Source organism: Penicillium macrosclerotiorum (genome assembly GCF_028827735.1).
Source record: "Penicillium macrosclerotiorum strain IBT 26536 chromosome Unknown utg000002l_segment0_segment0, whole genome shotgun sequence".
In the NCBI taxonomy this organism is placed as follows: domain Eukaryota; kingdom Fungi; phylum Ascomycota; class Eurotiomycetes; order Eurotiales; family Aspergillaceae; genus Penicillium; species Penicillium macrosclerotiorum.
Genome location: NW_026643082.1, coordinates 4,390,258 through 4,412,827, shown reverse-complemented (window position 1 = coordinate 4,412,827; position 22,570 = coordinate 4,390,258). Strand labels below are relative to the sequence as shown.

Here is a 22,570-nt window from a genome sequence, read left to right as displayed (position 1 = left end):
CCCTGCCCTCCCCGCCCCTACCCCAACGCCCCCCCCCCTCTCTCCCACCCCCCTGTGCCGAGAATTAAATGGCTGAATGGGCTCGATGGGCTGAATGGTGGCAGGCATCACGACCCAGTGCCCTCCGCCAAACCAAAATAAATTAAAAAAGTCCGTGTGCCATGGGCGCCAGTTCGGTGGAATATGCATCGCCTGCAGGAGGACGCAGCCGCGAAACCTGGGTGTTCTTCTCCGTGATTGGCTCGATGCACCCTGCAAAATACTGGCACGAGCCCCAAGTGGCAAAGCCATCTCTAACTGCAGCATGCGGGCATGCAGCCCAACCCTGGGACCGTTGCGCAAAGTGGCGGTGGAGATGGCGATGCAGGTTCTTCAGAACCCGGCTCGAACACGAGTTCTTTACTTTCTCACTCTCACTCTCTCTATATCTGTTCTTTTCTCTTAGGGCTCTCTTTCTGACCGTGCCCCATGTCCTTCCTATTCCGATATATACTCCCTTTACCTCTTGCACCCGGTGGAGCAAACGTGGATGATGATCATTATATTATATCCACTAACTCGTCTAGCTAACTCATTATATATATATATAGAGAGAGAGAGAGAGAGAGAGAGAGAGAGGGAGAGAGAGATGATATGGTGAGATGAGATTTCTGATATTAGAATCTGATGACTGAGCTGGCGACCAAGCTTTCCCTCGTTCGGACATGGTCCTTTCCGGCCTGAAACACCCGTCAAGTCCATGCGCAGATCAGCATTCAACCTGTCAACTGGTCTCGCTGTCGTGTAGTCCTCTCAGCCTCGACATCTTTCCTCGCTCTCCCTTAATAGTAGTTAGTCCCCGTCACGCGCACCCGATACGGGGCTATGGAAAAATGCTGGTGTAGTTCGACAGCTCCTCAGTTCGATTTCTCTTATGTATAGCTGTAGCTCTCCCCCGAACGACTCTTGTATCTCCACTGCCGATTTTGCATTTGGCCCTTACTCGTTTCGTCATTAGCACCAACGGGATGCAGAGAGCGGGCAGCTGCGGGCAATTTCTCCGAGCAATGCGAACGCGACCATCATTCATAGGCGGGTTGATGGATAAGCGGGTTACTAGAATGACGTACCCCCTCCCTTCCTGCCTCCCTCTGCTCAACTCTCGTTCGACTATCACAAAAAAAGAACAATGCCCCCCCCCCCCCCCGATCCGTCCATTGATCTGCTCCACCTGGGTCGAGGGGGGAAGGCAGGAAGGAGGGGCGACGGTGAACCTGGAGGGAGAAGAGGGGGGAGGGGGCGGTCTCATCGTCCAATGCCGAACGGCATCGACGGGCTCGTCGATGCCATGCCTACGATGGTGTCGGGATGGGGGGCGTATTTGGAGCCCAAAATAAAAAATGGGGCAACGGCCGCGGCCAATGCTCCAGTCTGGTCCGAAGCGAGGACGATCCGTGACGATCCCGTCTCTCGCGCTCACGGTCTTGCTTTTCTTCTCTCTTGCCGACGGTTGTCGGTGTCGTGGGCGGCGTCGGGTCCATTCCTTCGCGGAGGGTCAGATGGTTCAGGGCGAGACCAGGGCAGATGGGGCAGACGGGCAGGACAACGAGGCATGATCCCTGGAGCGCAAGTGGGTTTGATCGGGGGAGAACGAACCAGATCCGATGAACGACGACCACTGAGAACCCAGCAAGGAATGTGACCGTTGCAGGCGTGGCTGTGAATCGGAGAGCCTCTAGCCACCACGAGGGACACGACACACCGTATCTCGTAGAGAATCCCACGATTCGGACCCTGTTCTCTTCACAGGACGAGGTACAGCATGATACACAGCCGACGGACGGTAGCTCTCACTACCAGATATCCTCCGAATACACTCTGTTTATGCTCCTAACTGCATAGCACGGCCACAGCGCCGAAAACCCATGACCAGACACCAAAAATGACCTAAGCCCGAGTGGAGGAGAGGAGAGAGGGGGGGGGGGGGGCGGTTCCACCATGAAGCAGGGAAGAGCGGGCCAACGTTGGATCATCGCCCAAACGATGACCTAAGTGGTGGAGGAGTTGATCAAACGCTCTGCTTCATCTATTTATTGCGCAGTGATCGCCCTAAATGTCCGACACGTCCACCAGGACCCGGTTTTAGCCCTCACGCTTCATTTCCTGGCGTTTCAGGGCTTCCCTGCCCGCACGCTGTCTCCCGCACATGCCGCTCCATCTCGTAGGTTGGGCTCTTGCACCGGGGAAGAGCATGATGACCGGGGTTTTCGCGTCAGGCGTCAGGCGTCAGGCGTGGGAAACCCAGGGCCGTGGGTGACGGGAAACAGGGACCATCGTCCACCGTCCACGGAAGCTGGGTTTTCTCGGAAAGCCCGAGAACGACGGGGGCCGGGCTCCACTTCGATCAAGACGCGGCGTGGCAGAGCTGAAAAGAGTGGCGCCCAACCGTTTGACGGGGCAGTGCGTAACGGTGGATCTTCGGTAGACGCGAGGAACGCTGCTGTCAAGTCGGGATTGGTACAGAGGACAGGGGAAGGGGAGGGCAAGGAAAGAAGCAAGCAGAGAGTCTGAAGGGACAATAGTACGGGACATTAGTACATATGAGGTACGCAGTTGGATGGTCGATGAGCAGTACTTTCGCTGAATCGCCTCGACGAGCGCCAGCGAATCCCGATGTATAGGGGAGGATTGGGTAGCTATTGAAACGAAACCTAATTAAATCACTTGGGATTTTATTTTTATTTTTATTTTTATTTTTTAACAATTTTTCAAAAAAGGGAACATAAATCAAAAGAAAATACAAACCAAGAAGACGCTGTAATTAGGCTAAGAGAAGACTAATCCGACTTAAGAGGGCTAAGAACGGGGACTGGAGAACGAGCAGATGTCGAACATACGAACTAGGGATGGCCCGGAGTTCTCCATCGGGTCCATCGGGTCCCATTCTGGTCCCTAGCACGACGGGAATCATCAGCAGCATCAGCATCATCATCGCAAGACCAATTCCCCAGTGGGATCGTACCCACATAGCCTGACCTTCAGGACTCCGTACAGAGGACGCAGTTCCCGAGTACTCCGTATGTACTCATCTGTACCCTGTACATGAGTTGTCTACTTAGCCCTTTAGCTATGTTCTTTTTTCTCGTTTCGATGTTTAGATGATTAGTGGCTTAGTATAGTCTCCATAGGTCCCTCTTTCCCTCGTCAGGGTTCAGAGGCCGGAGCCAACCCAGCCCACGACCAAGACATTTCTATTCCGTGCTTTCCCCTCCCCCCAAACCCCTTCTTCTCCCGTTTATACGTAAACAAAAAAGCAGAAGCAAGATGAGTGTGACGATGACGATGGTGCGGCCATCCGCGACCCGATGTAGCAGGAGCTGCAGCTCGGCCAGGATTCAAGACTCGGCCGGATCTCGCACTCGCAACACGATTGCACCTCCTGCGACCAATCAATGGCGGCGCAATCGCATGCCGCGAGCGTGTCTTTTCGTCAAGCTATGCTCCACTTTCGGGGGAAGTGTTCACCTGAAACACCCCTCTCTGCCTTGTGGGGAAATGACCGCTGGGATGGGCGCCACCCCCCTCTTCCTCTTGTCTGTTCGTAGTTAGTGTGGGATTCGCTGATTGATTTCGTCAAGGCTGGCCCTGGCGTTCTGGGGCTCTTTCCTAGGCGAAAGGGTCATGTTGAGCCTTCGGCCTTGGGGGGTTTGTTTTGTTTTTCCGGTGACACGTCAAGGGCGACGGGGGTGGAAGGGGAACCGGTTCAGGTCAATGGGTCGGGACAAGTCCAGGCCCAGAAATCAGTCCTTTACGGGTCCTTGCCATGCTGGGTACTCAGGTACTTCGGGGTGCTCAGGCACAAGCACAAGCCGGGGGCTATGGAACTCGGATGGCATCCGCGGTACGCTGACCCGTGGGCAGGGAGAGAGAAGTATAGGAGTCCTGATGGGTTCTTGGAGTTCTGGGGTCCATCGAGTCCCGTTGCAACTTGCCACATGCCGATTAGAGTAGCGGCAGGGGCGATCGGCACCCTCCTGACAGTTGATGCCTCACATCTCTCCGCGACGGGTCGAGACTCCTTCCCAATCAGAACGGGAGAGTCGGGAGGCAATAATAATAGGACATGGTTCAGGAAGCTCCTCCCTGGCGGACAGCGCAAGGTCTAGAATTCTAGATTCGGTGGGCGGTTCTGGCTTCCAGACCATTGCGGAGACTGTTGATCTTTATTCACGGCAATCCCAAACCACGGTTCGGGGCCTGACATCCCCACGGCTGGGACCTGGCCGTTCCCGAATCGAAACCCGAATTAAAGGAACAGGCACACGGAAAAGAGAAAGAGAGAGAGAGAGAGAGAGAGAACAAAGATGGGACGAGGGATCTATTGAGGGCGCGGACGCTGCCCGGTTGGGGCGTTTCACTTTGGTGGCGGGTTCGTGAGCCTGGCGTGAGATTGATGGTTCCTTCGTATTCTATTGATTCATTGGGAGATCCAGGAACCGCCCGTGGCGGGAACTAAAAGCCTTCCTCCGTCGTGTGACAATTGTTGAGGCAGTCGATAGTTTACGCGAGGACAGAGGAACTCGAAGTATAGTTCGGGATAACAGTGGTGTGCGAAGTCAGCACCTGCTGGCCCACCTCGGCCCAACAGCAGAAGTTGCTATCCATGAAATTCAAGCCGGGGGTATAGCCAAGAATCCTCTCGGGCCTTTGTCTCTTTTCTACTGGACTAAATCAAAATTGAATCAGTTGCGGGAGTTCTTCGAAACCTCTCACGTTGGAAATTCCTTATGGGGCCGCCGCAAACTCGAGACGGACTCAGCACCAAGAACCGGCCCAGTAGCCCTAGAGCAGAATTGCCCCCAGGAGACGATCTGGTTCTGCGTAGACGAATGGATGGTATTCGTAAATATTTGCAGCCCATCCCCCCCCCCCCCCCCCTTATTTTGTCGACTACAGTAGTGTTCGAATTCAGTTGGTACTCACGCTTTTGGACTTGATTTCCGGAAACTAAATCTTATACATGCGACTCTTGGTTGGACATTTTTTAAAGCATTTGTCTCCAGACCGCTTTCTATAATAGCTCATGTATTTTATGATACGTATTTAGTACTACAAGGGGTGGTGTATTTTACACGAAAGTAGCAGACACGCGGTGTCTCCTCTACCTTCTCTTCCTTTCGTGACAAGGTGCAACTTCCTGCACAACGGCTCCCTGCTGACCGTTATTAGTCCTGGCGACTTAGCTCCAAGACTATCGCCTCCAAAGCTTGTTCTCATCCGTGATACGATGGAGAGCGAATCTTTCAGTATGTCTAAAATAGTCGAGCAGGCTGAATGCAGCAAGCAGACCATCATCAGTATCCGCAACAACTTACGATGATTTAGAGGCTTATACGTGCTACAATCCTAGGTAGGACGAAAACGAACTATAAATCCCTTGATTATCGAAGCTCTCTTTGATCACCTATATAAGAAACCCGGCCTTTACCTCGAAGGGGTAGTCGTATTCCTATAGGACAGACTCCAAGTTATAGATGCAACGATTCAACCTCTAGTATTAAACGAGTTCTTATTGTAAAAGGTTATTCTGAAAATATTGCACTACGACATGCTGGTAGCTCAGCTACTCTAGCACCGTATATGATAACAAGAACCTCAGTCTGTCTTAGTCGTAGATTATGCGTCATTTCACCGTCGAAAGGACTTGGACAACTATGCGCGGACGCCAAGGGTATATAGGCCAACTTAGCACCAAATTTCTCTGGACTTAAACTTAATCGAAGAACTTTTGCTCAGGTTAGAGGTTCATTCAGGTAACTAGGACCACTACAAGAAAGACACGGAGCGAGGATCTAGTACCTTTCTTGAATTGTGCATTTGATATTTTCGACGTGAAAGAATAGAGTACCAGAGGCCACTCTCGCCATACACGTCTAAACCTGGAAATTTTGGATGCTTGGAACCCCTTCTGACCCTGTCCTAGTCATTCTAATATTTGGTGTCTCTCAATAATTGGCCCTAAAAGTCTTTACTGACTCCGATTTCGCCTTTTCTGCGTCTACCTGGTTAGGATCGATGACCATTTTGCCACGATCCTGTGGCTATCCATTTGACCGGAGTTTTCCACTTCCTCGTTTCGGCATCTTTGCTTGCTTGAAGAATGATATCTATCCTGTTAGCTGTAACTGCCTGCTGCATCCTTATACATTCTCTATCTTTATATCTATTCGTAAGTTTCAAGTATCTCTTAGGTTGTCGACCTTCCTAGATCGCCAGGTCTACTCAGCGGTTCTGCAGGATGCGATGTATCATTACGTATATTTCAATACGTCCTAGGATGTAGTTTAGTCATTACCACCATAGTTCTGCCTTACTAATAAAGCGGTGACCCTAAACAGGATTAGGGAAGTTCAGATTTATTCTCCGGCGTTCAAGTCAAAGAGTACGAGGTCAAACTGACTTTGAAGACTACTGTACTCGTCAAGAGGATTTTTTCTCGCAATTTGGTCTCCTTGCGCACTCGATGTAATTCGAAGCAATCTTTCTTGTTCGCGGACTTCGTAGACAACTTCATTTGTCTCCAAAAGAAGTCTTGAGGTCTCATTATGGCCAAAAATCAAATGAATAATCAAAGAAAGGGATATTTTGGGCTGACCGTCTTTGTGCTTTTTAGTTCTTGCACAGACAGCTATTGACCACGCTAGTCAAAGATTCTATTGATCTAAATTCATCATGCTAGATTACTCCCATCTCTTGGGTTTCTTTGTTCAAAGAACCTTCTTCAGAGCAGCAGAGAATGAATTCAAGCCCCTATTTAATATAATGACCAGGGCGGCGTTTAGTCTCTATAACTCACTTGCTTGATTTTTCTGTACTATCTAAACAGTGTGCTGCTGTCCGCTCTGAATTTCTCTTGTCAGCTCATTCTAGATAGTTCCATATCAAACAAAAAGTGTATAACAAGATGGCATCACCCGGGAGTGTGAAATGGCAGTACTGGCGGGTAAGAAGCTCCTTTCATCCAAAAGTATCATGAGCAATCAGAATCAAGAATAAAAGTCTGACCAAAAAAGAGCCCCTTCAACCTAGACTGGGATGAAGATATCGTTTCTGAATCACAAGTTGGCTTCACAAATAAAGCTTTCGCAGAATGCTATCGAAATGTGACTCTCCAGATGCTTCTCCATGCTCCGGTCTTTGTACATTGGATAGATTATTATATGAAGCACCATATCCCAAATGGTGCGAGATGTATATATGACAAGGGAGTCAGTAGAGGTGACCAGCTCGATAAAAGGTGCAAAATATGTTTATTCCAGGCGCTCAGTGTCGCATATTGGAATTGCGAGGCTGGAGATTTGGAGTTCGCATTGGATGATTTCTGGGACCGCATCTATGCCGACTGGGGGTCGAGAAATGGAGAGGGCCAGCAAGATAGTGTCGAGTTTTGGAACGAGTTATATAGACAACTTGAAAATGATACCAAGGAGATATGGTTGGTGTTTCTTCCCGGTTGGTTTGTTTTCTTCCCAACTGTTCAACTAATCTATCGAGCACATACAGTCGTAGCGATCTACGTGATATTTTTATCATTCCCACGTTTACTCTTAATAAATGCACGGGTCAAAGCGCATGTTCTCCGCCTAGTCCCGTGGGGCAAGATCTGAATTTTTTAAATGCACGATTCGACAATAATGAAGGTAGTATGAACATCGAGGATGCCATCGCACTCGCTATGGCTGAAACAATGATCGATAGTGGGAACTGTTCAACTTGCAATAATCCACGAAGTACCAGAGTTGAGCTTGGCCACCCTCCTGAAGTTCTCCTTGTCCACCTCAATCGAATAACATACCACAAGTCCGCAGTCACCGACGCATTTGAGACGACCAAGATCAATCGACCGATCACCTTCTCTGCGCAAATAACACTCCCGCCAAGCTTTTTCGATTCACGCTGGGGTACAGATAGACAGGCGGTTGAGTATGAATTGTCGTCGGTTCAGATCCACCAAGGACCGAACACAGACCGGGGTCATTATCAGATTGCTCTCCAGGGCAAAGATAGGACATGGGTCCTGGCGAATGACGAAAAATTATCTGGAATTACATCCTTCGAAGAATTTTCTGCAGACAAAGAGTTTCAGAAGGTTGCTTACGTCTTCGCTTACCGCCGGCTTCCCACGAATCCAGCATTTCAAAGTCTGTTGGAGGCTGAATTATGTTCAGCACCGGGTCAAGAACCCGGGACATGGACTGTAAAGTCCAGGAGTGCTGCATCTACGGCCATTCCTGTTGTAACAACTGCTCCTTCTATGACGGTCTCAACGGCTCCTGTCAAGGGTGCACCTATTGTTGCTTCAATTCCTTCTTGGACTTCAACTATCGGAGGCGAAGGAGCTCAGACAAGTGGCTCCTTTACACTTCCGGTATCTGACGACCTCGAAGATAAGCAGCGCTGCGCTTTTAGGATAGAATATATCAATCATAAAGGTGAACAAAAGTTGAGCAAGAGGAGAGCTGGGGAAGAGCCGGACGATAATATACAGAAGAAGAAAGCAAAGATTGCAAAGATTGCAATCAGTAATCTAACTCGAAGGGCAAAAGGAAAGAGGAAAAATGAGAAAAACCGTGGATAAGCCATAGATTGAGACGGAGGAAGCAGATGCTTAAGAAGAGTACGGCGTATTATTGCACAATTTTTAAGCAAAGAGGTGATGAGAAGACTACGATTGAAACCGTCATGTGGTTAATGTCTTGATTGTCTATTCCCTCTATATTGTCGTTTTCTTCTGTTATGCGCTTTTGATAATTTTTTGGCTGCGTTTCGTGTATCAGTGCGATAGGTATCTATACTTTTCTTGAGAAATAAATACGTATATAAAGTATTCATGCAAATTTCTATCTGAGCATACAGCGTTTGAAGAAAATCCATACTAATTAAAATAAAGACGTCCAGCAAGGGACAAGCGATTTATGATTGTCAAAAAGATGGGTTACTTTTCAATAAGAAAATCATTTGATCGCAATTCATTCAGCAAATTCGATATCATAATCTGCCCGCCTCGGCAGATTCTCCCCGCTACATTTGAGCCGGACCACATCCCATAACTAGCACCTGGACGCATGGCGGCCTCAACTCCTTCAAATGACCTACCCAATGGTCCTGAGTTTATTGACATTTTAATACACGAGCTAGCTGGCTTCCAAGCTCCCTCAGCTTGCATCGGGATTAACGAGTTGGACACCCCAAGAAGGCAGCAAGTCCACCAAGAGGATCAACCCCAGAATCCTCTGGCAAGGCTCGCACCTTCACAACTGGCAAGACTGAAGCCTCTTATGCTTACTCTACACTGCATCTTCCCAAATGATCTTCTGCCAGCCCTTGATATTCTCGATCGCAGACTGGTGCGGCGGTTTGTGCGGAGTGACAAAAAAGATGCTGCACCTGCAGAACCTGGTCAAGACCCAACAATAGCAGCAGAAGGCCAACCTTTGTCGGTTACAAAAAAAACGAATACAGATCCCAAGAATGCCACCGCACCGGATGAAGACATGTTTTTTGTCATTTCCACTTCTGCCATCCCGCATCAGCCCGGCACAACGTCGTCGCATCTTCCTACGCAGGAACAAGAAAAAGGCTACGAAACTCGTCTGCATGCATGGAATTGTACCTGTCCCACCTTCGCCCTGTCAGCTTTCCGAGATCTAGGATCACGACTGGGGTGGATGTCTGCTGCGCAGCGCCCTTCCGACCTGGCGATTCTGCGTCACCGGGAGAGACCCGTTGACTACCCATTCGGCGGGACGCTGACCTGTCGTACGGACAGGGTTTCACCCCCAGTGTGCAAGCACATCTTAGCTTGTGTGCTGTTTGCTCGCTGCCCGGGGTTGTTCGGGTGTGATGAAGACGGGAGACGGCTTGTTTCGACGGAGGAGATGGCAGGTTGGTGTGCAGGGTGGGGAGGCTGATGCCTATCAGTGTCGCATTATGCATTCACTACAAGGTCGAGAAAATACTAGTTGGATCCTAGAGGGCCGAAGCCCACGGGCTACAGCGCAACTAGGATCCAAGTGGTGTGTGCCATTGTCTGCAATATGGGTATAGGTCTCTGAGTTGTGATCTCATGGACTCTGGCCTACGAGGTCTGCATTCAAGTACACCAATACAGGCGGTGACAGCACATGAATGTGAAGGGGTTAATGGCCATCAGGTAATACTTTGATTATTCCATACAATACACTGCCAAGAATATGCAGTTCCAAGCGGTCATATCATATTGATAGGCATGGGGTGCCTCCGAGAGAAGCTTTAAAAACAAGGACAAGAAAAAGAAAAAGCACATTAGCTCTTCTTCTTGCTATTATCAGAGGCATCCTGCTCCTCCTTCTGCTCGCCATTTGAACCGCTGGCCTTCTTGCCGTCCTTGCCATCCTTACCATCCTTACCCTCCTTGGCCGCATTGAGCTCTTGTTCCCGCTTTAACTCGCTCTCCTCTTGCTGCTGTCGGTTTTGGATCTTATTCTCAATCAGGTCGTGGAACGCCGTAATGGCGCGGATCAAGCTGCTGATATAGATGGCCATCAGTTGGTCATTTGTCTTGACACTCATGGCTCGCGCAAGCTCGCTGTTCTCAATTGGTTGCTCCTGGCCGCTAATCCGCTGTGTCGTCGGCGGGGTAGACAGGTTGGGGAGGAGGTTGAAGACATCCTGGAGGTTGCCTAGGATGGCATGGTTGACTGGAAGCTCGTGGTCGAGGACCTTCTGCAGATATTGGCCGATATCGCGCAGTCGCAGATGCAGCCCTTGCAATGACTGGAGCTGTGAGGTGATGCGGGTGGAAAGCGTGCCCACTGCGACGTCCCTGATGTCCCGGAGCAAGTGCTCCACACCGATCTCCTCTGCCTCCTCCGCTTCGATTATCGAGGGTGTGTGCACGAAGGTCTTTGAAGTTGTGGTACCATCCTGTCGCCGCGATGCTCATATTAGCACGTGAGACAATCTTGAAGCCGAGTGCTGCTCAGAAATTAGAAGAAACAGAAAGAACACTTACATCCTTGATCTCATCCACCGCAAAGTAGGCATCTGTAGGAACGCCGACTTCTTTCGGCTGAACATCGACAATGACCAGTAAGGGGTTGGGGGTGTATTTCTTGAAGAGTTCGTTGATCTCCAGATCGGAAGCGCGCAGCTTGGGGCCAGAGTGATACCAGCCGACCAGCTTCTCGCGAGCATTGATCTTCTTGAACATGTCCCTCATCGACTCGACGAAATTATGGTCCAAGAACCACACTGATGGGTCTTTCTCATCTTCCTCGAACGGCACTAGATGCGGGAAAACACAGGTCAGCTCATCTGCGGGCTCGTGCGGTGTCCGGGATAGCTCAAGAACCCACCTGCAAAGCTGTTGGATACGCGCACATTGTTGCCAGAGTTCTCGCCCAGTAGCACACCAACCACACGTTTCCGGGTACCCTTGGCTGTACGTCCGTAGTGATCGGCGACAGAGAGCAGGACTAACGGTGCAACCGTGACGGAGCGGTTGACGAGGGATAGCGTGTCCGCCGTGGTGGCAGGCATGGCGGAAAGAAAAAGGATGAAAAGGCAGTTGAATATAGGAGCTGAAGAGCGTCAAGATTAATAGCAGACGGGGTCGATAGATGGGGATCGGTGAGGTGCTTTCAAGATTGGATAGCGAGCAGGGCGATGATGCTCGGAGAGCTTCTGGGGGCGCGCCACATTGCGGCTGGTGCCTTAAGTAAGCAATCACTGGAGGTACGGTCCTGGTTTGTTGGGGATCGGATGAGAAGCAGCTGTGCAAAAAGAAAGTCTTCTTCTGTGGAAAAAAAATCCGCCTTGAAGAGTTATAGAACGTAATCAATTGCTATCAAAAAATTGAATCGCTCTCCAGCTTTGGAGATGGACGGATTGCTGGAGTGTTGCATAGTTGCATAGTTACCAACTTGGCCCTGTCGATGCGGTTGTGGCAGTTGAACCGGTCCTCCGAACCTCGGGCGCTAAGATTCCTTCCCTTCCATTTCTCCGTCCTTCCGTCCCCAAGCCTTTCCCTTCCATCCGCTTTCCGCGCTTCGACTTTTGAGACACTTCTCCTCTCTTCTACTCCCCCCTCTATCACAATGGCTCCTATCACCGACGAGGTCGTTTCCGGCCTGAAGGACACAATCGGCAAGCTGGAGGCTCGAGTCGTCGAGCTGGAGGACCGCCTTGTTAATGGCGGCAACAAGCCTAAGTCGCTGACGGAGCAAATGCGCATCATTCTGATGGGTCCTCCTGGCGCTGGTATGTTACCGTGCAATTGAGCAAAAATTGAGTCGCTATTAACACTTTTCGTCTTCAGGCAAGGGCACCCAGGCCCCGAACATCAAGGACAAGTACTGCGTGTGCCACCTGGTATGTCGCCCGGCGAATTCTTGTCTCTCCTCCTTGGACAGCAGGGAACCATTGCTTGCTAACTAACCTTGGCTGAATAGGCTACCGGAGACATGCTGCGATCACAGGTCGCGAAGAAGACCGAGCTTGGCAAAGAGGCCAAGAAGATCATGGACCAGGGTGGCCTCGTCAGCGATGAGATCATGGTCAACATGATCAAGAGCGAGCTGGAGAACAACACTGAGTGCAAGAACGGGTAAGACACTTTGTTTACTTCACTGGGGGACCCAGCCTATCTCGGGGAAAATCCTGAAGCTAACAATGCGATGGCAGTTTCATCCTGGACGGCTTCCCGCGGACGGTTGCGCAGGCTGAGCGCCTGGATGACATGCTTGCGGCGCGCAAGCAGAAGCTTCAGCACGCCGTGGAGCTGCAGATCGACGACGCCCTGCTCGTGGCCCGTATCACCGGCCGCCTGGTGCACCCTGCCTCCGGCCGTTCGTATCACAAGATCTTCAACCCGCCCAAGGCCGACATGACCGACGACATCACCGGCGAGCCCCTGATCCAGCGGTCCGACGACAACGCTGAGACCTTGACCAAGCGTCTTGCTACCTACCATGCCCAGACTGCCCCCGTGTGCGACTACTACAAGAAGACCGGCATCTGGCGCGGCATTGACGCCAGCCAGGAGCCTGGCCAGGTCTGGAAGAGCCTGCTCGGTGTTTTCCACAAGAACTAAGCTGTTTTCCCGAGGGAGGATTATTTCAAGGTCTTTTAAAGCACTCGAAAAGTTGCAGGGAGACTTGGGACGAAGTTGCTAGTCCGGCTCCGTGATGCTCCACCATGTTTTTTTTTTGCTTCTTCTTTCTCCTTTGTCTGGTTTGGTTGGGGAGCACACAAGGGAGAGTTAAGGCCTAGCGATATCGTTCGCATATAGACGCAAAATAATTGTCTCCCATGTATAGTAGGTGTACTTTTCGCGGTACTCAATACACTGTCACCGGCAATGGCTTTTCTCTCTCGCATAATAGGTAGGACATCTTAGATGGAGTCGAGAAAGAAGAGCTGTATTACACTTTCTAGATGAAAACACCCTCTTTTGTATTGAACGGTAAACATTTGTTCAATACACACAAAACTATTTACGCTATATACACCAAAGGTAATTGATGTGACCAATATACCCTTACAGCTGCAGAGGATACTGGGTTGACTCAATCCTCTCTGGATACGTCAAGCCACCCTGCTTGCGCACCTCATCCATAACCTCCATAATGGCAATGCTCTCTTCCCACAGCATACCTTCGCTCTCTAACTTGCCGTCCCGTAGGCAGCGCGCCACCTCATCCGCTTCCCAGTACATGCCGTGGCCTTGGCTGGGGAACGGGCATTCGACTTCCCGCACCTCGCCGAAGCCTTTCTTTGGGATGACCCGGTAGCGGAGAGGGCGGAATGGGAAACCAAATACCTGGATCTCGCCCTTGGTGCCCTGGATGCGGATATTCGGGCCGGCGGTGGCCTTATCGTCTGGGTCGCCGGAGAGGCGGATGCTGGTCATGGCCACGCCGTGCGAGCGCTGGGGGTGCGGGCCGTTGGTGGGCGTGCTGGTGGGGAAGTTGAGCAGGATGGTCGTGGCCTCGTCGGCACCGGTGAGATGGTACGGGGTCATCTGGGATGTGACAGTCGGGGGTTTCCTTTGGTCACGGGGTAGAGTATGGTAGAGAGTCTGGAAGACCCAAGTAAGCGAGTAGATGCCCACTAGTGAATTGAGAAACAAGAAACGAAGGAAAAGATTAGATCAGTTGCACTTCCGCTGAATAGGTCTGGGGGAATGTCTCGAGCGAAAGAAGACAGTTCAATACTTACAGTCCAAGAGGGCGCCGCCGGCCAGGTCAGGGTTCACCATGCGGTGCTGTGTACCCCATTTCTCCTCGACGTCGTCGCCAAAGCTGGTATCAGCAAAGGTGCGGAGCACCTCGCCGATCTCGCCTTTCTGGATAAGCTCGCGGACTTGGATGCTGAGAGGGAAGTAGCGCGTCCACACGGCTTCCATGAGAAATAGGTTCTTCTTGCGGGCTGTCTCGCAGAGGATCTTTGTCTGGGCGGCGTTCACGGTGAAGGCCTTCTCACAGAGGACGTTCTTGCCAGCCTCCAGCGCCAGCATCACATTCTGGTAGTGGTGGGAGTGTGGAGTAGCAACATAGACGACGTCGACGTTGGGATCCGCAACCAGAGCCTCGTAGGAGCCGTATGCAGTGCATGGGGCCGGGATGCTGAGGTTTGAAATGAACTCATCGGCCCTGGTCTTTGAGGACGACGAGGAGACCGCGACCACTTGGTGGGCGATGTCAGCGGCGTCGCGAGCCTGGGGATCTTTCAGAAGATCACGGACGAACGCTGAGCAGGTAATTAGTGAACAGATCGTTTCAGCTGCTGCAAATGGTGAGAATAAACCCTACTGGTCGCGATGCCGCCCGTGGCTAATAGTCGTTGCTTAGCTTCATTTTTCCAGGAATCTTCCAGCTGCCAGACTTACCCATGATACCCCATCGGATTGTGTGAGCCATGCTGGGATCTGAGAAGTATGCTAGAGATGCTTATATTGATAACCAGGAAGGTCAGGGTCCAGAAGTCAGAACGGGTTTCATTTATGTTCCATGTTGCTGCGTTCCACGTTTCAGTGTTTCCCCGGTGGGGGGGGAGCAGATCGGAGATGCGCCGAGCGGGGCAGAAAGGCAGAAAGCAACGTCATGATGCTACACGATGGAATTTATGGATCTATATTACAATTCATTTCACATAGGCTCCATCTTGACGCGAGTTTTCGCGCCTGGAGAATCTGTTCCGTCGGCCTTGCGTTTGCCGAGCACGGAATCTGGTGTGCCCGTTCGAGCTTGCGGGGTCGAGCTACGAGGCGGGGGCCCGCCTTTAGTGACTTCGGCATAGCAACTGGCATGATAGACGCGATTTCCGACTTTGGTCGCATCCTCCCAGATCCAATCTTGCACATCCTCCGACCATGTGGACTCAAACTTCTCCTGGCAGATGGGGCACGGGGTGTTACGAAGGGTGGCATCATTCGGAGCTCGAATCCAAACCTTAGGCGGCCCTTGCTTCGCAGCATTGCCATCAGCCCCGGCGGCACCTTCAGTAGCGGCATCTGTGTCGGCAGAAATTTGATCGTCACCGGTTTCCCGAGATTTGATCCAATCCTTGTAATCGTACAGTCAGTACCGTATCGAGATCGGCCAAGACGATGATTTTGATACATACCCTTTCGTCAACGTACCAACTCCGAGTCTGGGCTCGCTTCGAAGCATCTGCCATGCGCTGGTTGGTCTTGAAGTGCCAGTCCAGATGCCGGGCTTTCTGTCTTCGACCTTCCTCGGTAGTAGCGAAGCGGCGTCCACAGGTGCCGCATCGATTCGGCTTGGCGTCGTAGAGAAGAGCAATAAGAGAGAATCGGGGACTAGGTCGGGATCGGTCAGCATCAAGGCATGCATTATAGTGAGGACAAGGCTGCTTACATTTTCATGGAGGCCGTGTTCATGGGAACCGAGGATGAGGTGGGAATGGAGGAGACTTGTGGGGTTGGGACTGGTGGCGTGGATCGCATTTGACCAGGAATCAGGAATGGGAGAGGTCCTCCAGCAGGAGTGCCGGAAGATCCCATGGCTGGAGGCGCGGAGGCAGGCGGTAAAAGGCCCCGTAATCGAAGAGCGGCAATCAAAGGGTTTTCAGGTTGCGGTGTATTATTAGGTGGCGGGTATCGAGGCATTGGGGGAAGAGCATTGGGAACATGGGGCGGAGGAGTAGGTTGCTGGGGAATGGCAGTGGCTTTGATGAGGTCTGCAAGGGTTCCAGAATTCAACAGTTGTTGAAGTGGCTGAGAAAGAGACGGGGTCGGAGGAGCCGAGACGGCAGCCGGGGGAGGCGCGACTACAGGAGCAACACTTGGCGGAGGATTCGGGGGCGCAGGCGTCTGCTTTGGGCCTGCGTATGCTGAGATTTGGTCCCGAACAAGTTTCAATTGATCCGGAGTGAGTTGCTGGTTCCGCATGATAGTCTGCAGGTCCAGCAGTGCTTTCAAACGCTGCTGGGAGGGGGTATCGAATGGAGCATTGGCGAAGTCGTTCCGAGCAGAGAGGATGCACGCCTCTAGATCACGGTTCAGCGCCTCCAAATCCGCATCGGGGCGATGCCCTTGGGGCGGGGTCTGTGGTTCCTGGTTAGTCGAGGTCGAATATAAGACCGATCTGAAGTCGCGTACCGATGTCCCTAGACCTGGTCCAGGGTGTTTGTTGTGATTAGGGAGAACATTGGGCTGCCGCGGCATGGGTTGAGGGGGCGTCGGGCTGTTGGTCCATCCAGTGGGAGTGGCACTCCCACGGCCCCGATTGAGGATGTCTCGACTGCCCCGGGCCTGTTCTTGGTGTAGCGCGGCGGTACGAGCTTTGATCAGGGCATTCTCAATGTTGCGAGTGATCTCAGGAGCAAAGACGGGGCGTGTTTCCAGCGAGCCAGGCACAGGTTCCTTCCACGTCTTGAGCATCTCATCCAGCTTCCGCCGAGTCTGTGAGTCAACCAGCGTATACGCATTCATAAAGGTCTGATACATGTTGCGGCCGAGGAAGAGCGTGTAGGGGGTCCCCACGTTCTTCACGATGGAGTCGACTACATAGAGCGCCGGCAGCTTCTGCGGCGGGGGTGTCTACAGACGTCAGATTTCATCCAGTCTACGAGGGGGACAGAAGGGGACAAAAGGGGACACCAGAGAGGGCACCTACTGATCGGATGTGATTCTCCAGGACTCGCGAGATGGCCATTGCATGTTCGGTATTCTCTTTGGCGATCACGGTCAAGTTGCTGATCTGGAAACGGTCATTGCTGGTCAAGTCCTCCAAGGAGTTCTTATAGTCCTCGGCGACTTCATCGGAGAGGAGTCCGGACATGCTGCCGGGGGAAATAACAGGGGAGAAACACGAGGGGGGAGAGGCACTCGAGGAGAAAAGAAGAGAAAGAGTGGACTCTCAATGATCCCCCGGCTTCGTGATCAAAGATTATCAGAGGGCGGTGTCAATCACTGCTGTCTCGGTCAATAACAAATAATACTCTGCGGTTATTCTGCTTCACGGAGCTCTTTCTCTTTCTCTTTTCTCCGCCTGGGATTCTTTGGTTTTCTTGTCTTTTCTTTGCCGTGTTTCTTTTTTTTGCTCTTCTTTTGTCTTGACTTGTTTTTCCACAGCAGATAGCTTCTGGTCCTCTGTTCCGGGATTTCTATCACAGAATGCGTGTTCTTCTTAGTCCTCGTCTTCGTTCCAAGGCAGAACCGTTTGGACGAGCAACACGGGATGGAGGTAAAAGTCGGAACTTGTAAAATGCTTGCTAGCTATCTTTGCGAGAATGGAAACAAAAACAGATCCACCTGGCCCCTCAATCCAGCAAGACCCTGCCCACCACAAAGTGTGTCTACCTTCCTTCGCGTCAAGATGACCTGCCGAGGGGAGATGCAAGGTGTGATGAAACCGGTGGGGATAAATGTCTGAAGAACCCACAAACCCAAATGCTGAATGCGACTGGAGATGAGGATGAACGCTGAACAATGGAACAAGGGTGGAAGCGCGAAGAAAGGGGAGGGTGAGAGTGGAAAGTGGAAGTGGAAGCGGAAGACGTTGAAAAGGTTGAAAGGGATTGCGAAGTCCGCAGCAGGTCACCTGACTCTGCATGACGCAGGCCTGGGGCCGCCGCTCTCGAGCTGCCCGTCGCAGGACGCCCTGACGCTTTCCAGATTTATACTGGCCTTTCCCGATCACTGACGCCTGCTCTCTTGATTCTATTTAGGTGTACCTATAACCTATCCGCTTGATCGATTCAGAATGCGATTCTACTGGGCTGCTCTGTTGGGCCTCCTCCCACTGGTGCTGGCCGTCAAGTCCCTGAAGTCTGTCATCGTGACTTTCCCTCCGGGAACCCCTCAAAGTGTCGTTGACCAGGCCAAGGATTCTATCGTAACATCGGTAAGCTACAGACTTCCTCTCAAGGACCAGAATCTTTCGGGCGACCGTGACTGATGAATGATCTAGGGTGGTGTGATCACTCATGTATACCGTAAGTTCCGCTCCCTTCCAGATTCCACGCAGACTGTCGAGACTGATTATATGGGCGTCGCATCTAGATCTCTTCCCGTATGGCTCTCTCTCGCTCTTTTTTTTGATTGTTTCTGGTATTGCAACCATTCATTCTAACGCTTCATCTAGTGGCTTCGCTGCCGAGGCCCCCGTGAATACCCTCCAAACCCTCTCAACCCAGGACGCTGCGTATAAGCCTACTATCGAGGAAGATAAAGTGGTGTCCGCAAACGGGGAGTATGTTGGCGAAGAGCATTCCTTCTAAGGCGATATTTGGACCTTTTACTTAGGGAGACGCCAAAAACTTCCCCCTACAGCTGGCTCTGGGGAACGTATGACGAACGTTGGTCAGCGACCAAAGCATACATGACGAACATAATCTCGGCCGGGGACATATGATTTTTTGGAGCAAATTTCTAGCAATGCTCTTCAGTCTATCCGGCCGTTTCTATTGGGTTTTTAGGTGTTTTATTGGGTGGAGTTGAATGGCACACGATCTGGGACTGGACGGGTATGGATCTAACGAGACGAGTTTCAATTTATTTAGTACAATCTACCAATACATGCCGTAGATTTCTACAAGACCTTCTGGATTATGATATTGTCATGAACATCATCGTCCGGAGTAGGCCGCTAAGGATGAATCCGACGAGCCCTCGTCCGAGGCTTCGATATCGGAGCACAGAGGCCAAGTGACGATCCTCCCCGCTAGCGGGTGCGACTTGGCTTCTCTCGTGGCGCCTCCCCCGAAACGCGCGAGCGCGTGGATCCCGCAACTTCCCCCAGGCCACCTTTCTCTCCCCCTCCGCTCTCCACCCTCCCTGCGGTCTCCGGGGAATGCTGCAACTGCATCCATTCCTTCTGAAATTCTTCTGAGAATAAGGTCACCGGCCATGGCCTCGGAACACACGGTAACCAAGGTTTTGTTGGAATGGATCAACAGCTTCTCCCTGGGCAAAACACTGCGGGCCACGGATGAATTGACGGACGGCATTATCTTATGGGAGATCCTGCAGGATATCGACCCGCAGTACTTCCTCGATGAGATCCCCGAACGCGAACCGGCGGACCACTGGGTCGCCAAATGGCAGAACTTGAAGCATATCCACAAGCTGCTGCTTAACTATATTCGACACCAGAACGATGACACCATTCCGTCCGGTCTGGACCCGTCCCCGGATCTCGAAGCTGTCGCCGAGAAAGCATCGCCGAAGGAAACCAACAAATTGCTGAAACTTCTTCTGATCGCCGCCATTAGCTCTCCCAACGCGGAAACTTACGTGCTGACCCTCCAGAAGCTGAGCACGTCGACCCAAGAAGGCCTAAAGGATATCATTGAAGAGGCACACAACGGTCAACACGAGCCTCTAGACGGGGCCGATGACCTTCCGGAGGAGAGTTCTACACGCGATCGACCCGTCGATTTGGAACTCCAGTTCGAGGAGCGCGTTGGAAAGGTGCTCGCGGAAAACGATCGCCTCACCCACGAGAAGAAAGAGCTGGAGAAGGCATTGGAGGATTTGCATAACCGCTTGGCGCGTCTGCAAGAGAACAATGACACTCTTCAGAACCGGTTGGCTTCGACCGAAGACCGCCTGGTGACCCTGAAATCCGGAAAGGGCGATCTTGGATTCAATGCGAAGGCATTAGAGAGCAAAACTCGTCAGCAGGATGATCTGATCGCATCGCAGGAGGCAAAGCTGAGCGCCGCCCAAGATGAAATTGACAGCCTTCGGATGACAGTGGAATCCTTGAAGGTCAAAAATCAGCGCTATCAAAAGCTACAGGATGATTATGACGAGCTGCGAACTGATAGAGATCAGCTGGCGCGCAAAGCAAATGCAGCAGAGAAGTACCGTCAAAAACTCCAAGCCAGCCAGGATTTCGAGAAAGAGAACCAGACTCTCAAGAACCAGATTAAGGATATTCAGCAACAGCTTAAGGAGTCGGACTCGCAGCAACGGTGGTCCTCAGAGCGTGATGTGGAACTGGAGGAGTATCGCAAGCTTCTGCCACGTATCGAGCAGGAGTGCAATGAAATTCAAAACCTCAAGAAGCAGCTTGAATTCAACAACCACGCACTTACCGAGCGTCTCGAGAGTGCAGACGAGCAGCATGAGAGAGATGATGCATTGATTAGCGAGCTTCGCGAGCGCCTGCGGGAGCTGGAAGGTTTGCCTGGCAGTCCATCTCCTGGCTCGGACACGCCCAAGATGCAGGGTAACTTGCAGAAAGACTTCGAGGCGATTGGCATGCGCGAGTCCCAACTGTATGTTGAGACATATCTCATTTCCTATGCCTAACTAACCAAATACAGTAAATCGGACAATGATGAGATGAAACGAGAGCTGGAGTCAAGTAAAGACCTATCGACCACAGTATGGTTTCTGAGATTTCTCTGCCGTGGGTCGCCCAACGCTAATGGTTACCATAGGGAGGATCGCACTCGGAGGGATTTTCTGAGAATTTTATGATGTCCGTACAACTTGCACGTTCCAATTCTACACAAAGGTACTTGACTCCAGAACCGGCTTTGCAGAAGATAGCCGCTAATGAAATTTAGTGATGAATATTGGAAACTATATGAAAACTACACCAGCACATTGAAGAAGATTGCAGAGGTTCAAGATACATTGGAATCTACCAAAAAGGATTTGTCTGATGCTCAGACTCAAAGTCAGTCTTTTCGGTCCAATACCTGGCGAGATAGAGACCAATCTGCTAATCAAGTTCAAGTCTCTCTTATTAGCACCGAGAAGGCCGATGTCTTGCACGAGCTTGAGGAACATAACTCGGCCGAATTGGTTAAACTCCGCGGCGACTGGGATACTCTTACTCAGAATGTGCACCACTTGGAGGCCGAAGTCGACGCTAGTCAGACACTAGTCCGCGAAGTGTGCGCTGAACGAGAGGAGCTGCGCAAGATGCTCGACACCAAACAAAATGAGATCAGTGTAGAGGACCAAGAGGTCATGAAAGAGATGCAGATGCTTCTGGGCGAGTTCGAAACCCATAACAGCGAGGGCAGCGACACTTCTCAGAAGTCGAGCTTTGAGCTTCTCAAACAGTGCGCTGGTGTCTTGGAAAAGAATGTCGAGCGGTTGGCTCAGCGAGCAGAGGTGAGAAACCCTCGTTGACAGGGAATATTCAAGCTCCCCGTGTCGAGAAAAGACTTTGGGACAGTTTGCTAACAAGCTATTTGTTTATACAGTATATCCAGCAGCAGAATGATCTCATCAAGTCACTGCGGGAGAGCATGAAGAACTACGAAGAGAACTTGGATGACGGAATTCCCAAAGAGCGTGAGGTGAGGATATTTCTTTCTGCAACTGTCTTGCAAGATATCCACCATGTGCTAATTACTGCCTTAGATGGAGCTTCAAAGAACAATTGACGACCAAGCTCGTGAACTCAAGCTCGTCAGCTCGGCCTGGTATCAGCTCCAGAGCCGGTGGCAAAATAACAATATGACCGTCTCGCGATACCGACATGGGGCTAACATGGCGGATCCTCGGGGCTGGCTAGCCAAGCAACGCAGCGTAGTTGCCGGTCAATAAGTCTTGATGTTGCACTCTTTGGTTTCTTTTTTTCTTTTCTCGAGGTTGCACATTTTTATTTATACATGTCTACTTTCCTCTTTCGTTTCTGTCCCTTCTAGATTGCCCCTTATACCTCGGATTGTCTGCTTTCAATAGCATATAGAAAACGTATGTTTGGTCACTTGCTTCTATCATCGGGCGGTTCTTCTCTATTGGCAAGCTTGCGATTTTTTTTACAATTGTGCTATTTGATTTAGCTTCCCCGGACTTGGGTTTGCACTGTATAAAGCATATTTTTATTGTTCAGGTCTTTCTATCTTGATCGCTATTTTTGAAGGAAAAATTATGATTGTTTCGGGGTAGATTGTTGAAGCCAAAATGTTATCCCTGGCCATTCTTCGAGGGGAGGATTGAAAACATGACAAGTAAAAGTGGATGCTGATAAAGTATATAGGAACTTGTATTTGCTTGCCCTGGAATAATATCGCGATATTACATATTTTTGAGTAATGTACACAGAAGGCTATGCCC

The 22,570-nt window shown here is 51.1% G+C and overlaps 9 protein-coding genes across 9 annotated transcripts; 6 read left to right on the top strand and 3 right to left on the bottom strand.

Annotated features, from left to right (window-relative positions):
* Positions 1-1,168: 1,168 nt before the first annotated feature.
* Positions 1,169-2,550, top strand: N7462_002731 (uncharacterized protein; the record flags this gene model as incomplete). The annotated part of the gene is made up of 3 exons (XM_057074457.1): positions 1,169-1,613; positions 1,670-1,822; positions 2,081-2,550. The coding sequence occupies 3 exons, from the start codon at positions 1,169-1,171 to the stop codon at positions 2,548-2,550; spliced, it is 1,068 nt and encodes a 355-aa protein (XP_056938098.1).
* A 5,176-nt stretch (positions 2,551-7,726) lies between these two features.
* N7462_002730 (ubiquitin carboxyl-terminal hydrolase) lies at positions 7,727-8,617 on the top strand (the record flags this gene model as incomplete). The annotated part of the gene is made up of 1 exon (XM_057074456.1): positions 7,727-8,617. The coding sequence occupies one exon, from the start codon at positions 7,727-7,729 to the stop codon at positions 8,615-8,617; it is 891 nt and encodes a 296-aa protein (XP_056938097.1).
* A 487-nt stretch (positions 8,618-9,104) lies between these two features.
* N7462_002729 (uncharacterized protein) lies at positions 9,105-9,950 on the top strand (the record flags this gene model as incomplete). Its single annotated transcript, XM_057074455.1, has 1 exon — positions 9,105-9,950. One exon carries the CDS (start codon positions 9,105-9,107, stop codon positions 9,948-9,950), a length of 846 nt encoding a protein of 281 aa, XP_056938096.1.
* A 373-nt stretch (positions 9,951-10,323) lies between these two features.
* On the bottom strand, positions 10,324-11,559 carry rpn8 (proteasome regulatory particle lid subunit RPN8; the record flags this gene model as incomplete). Its single annotated transcript, XM_057074454.1, has 3 exons — positions 10,324-10,944; positions 11,033-11,304; positions 11,376-11,559. 3 exons carry the CDS (start codon positions 11,557-11,559, stop codon positions 10,324-10,326), a joined length of 1,077 nt encoding a protein of 358 aa, XP_056938095.1.
* Positions 11,560-12,116: 557 nt separating this feature from the next.
* Positions 12,117-13,111, top strand: adk1 (adenylate kinase ADK1; the record flags this gene model as incomplete). The annotated part of the gene is made up of 4 exons (XM_057074453.1): positions 12,117-12,279; positions 12,338-12,390; positions 12,471-12,625; positions 12,703-13,111. The coding sequence occupies 4 exons, from the start codon at positions 12,117-12,119 to the stop codon at positions 13,109-13,111; spliced, it is 780 nt and encodes a 259-aa protein (XP_056938094.1).
* Positions 13,112-13,558: 447 nt separating this feature from the next.
* N7462_002726 (Gfo/Idh/MocA family protein) lies at positions 13,559-14,939 on the bottom strand (the record flags this gene model as incomplete). The annotated part of the gene is made up of 3 exons (XM_057074452.1): positions 13,559-14,130; positions 14,239-14,805; positions 14,909-14,939. The coding sequence occupies 3 exons, from the start codon at positions 14,937-14,939 to the stop codon at positions 13,559-13,561; spliced, it is 1,170 nt and encodes a 389-aa protein (XP_056938093.1).
* Positions 14,940-15,167: 228 nt separating this feature from the next.
* On the bottom strand, positions 15,168-17,324 carry N7462_002725 (putative mRNA cleavage factor complex component Pcf11; the record flags this gene model as incomplete). Its single annotated transcript, XM_057074451.1, has 5 exons — positions 15,168-15,584; positions 15,646-15,841; positions 15,900-16,588; positions 16,643-17,083; positions 17,160-17,324. The coding sequence occupies 5 exons, from the start codon at positions 17,322-17,324 to the stop codon at positions 15,168-15,170; spliced, it is 1,908 nt and encodes a 635-aa protein (XP_056938092.1).
* Positions 17,325-18,248: 924 nt separating this feature from the next.
* Positions 18,249-18,765, top strand: N7462_002724 (uncharacterized protein; the record flags this gene model as incomplete). The annotated part of the gene is made up of 4 exons (XM_057074450.1): positions 18,249-18,389; positions 18,456-18,480; positions 18,548-18,557; positions 18,630-18,765. 4 exons carry the CDS (start codon positions 18,249-18,251, stop codon positions 18,763-18,765), a joined length of 312 nt encoding a protein of 103 aa, XP_056938091.1.
* A 628-nt stretch (positions 18,766-19,393) lies between these two features.
* N7462_002723 (putative microtubule binding protein HOOK3) lies at positions 19,394-22,057 on the top strand (the record flags this gene model as incomplete). Its single annotated transcript, XM_057074449.1, has 4 exons — positions 19,394-20,769; positions 21,100-21,619; positions 21,712-21,807; positions 21,872-22,057. 4 exons carry the CDS (start codon positions 19,394-19,396, stop codon positions 22,055-22,057), a joined length of 2,178 nt encoding a protein of 725 aa, XP_056938090.1.
* Between the last annotated feature and the right edge of the window lie 513 nt (positions 22,058-22,570).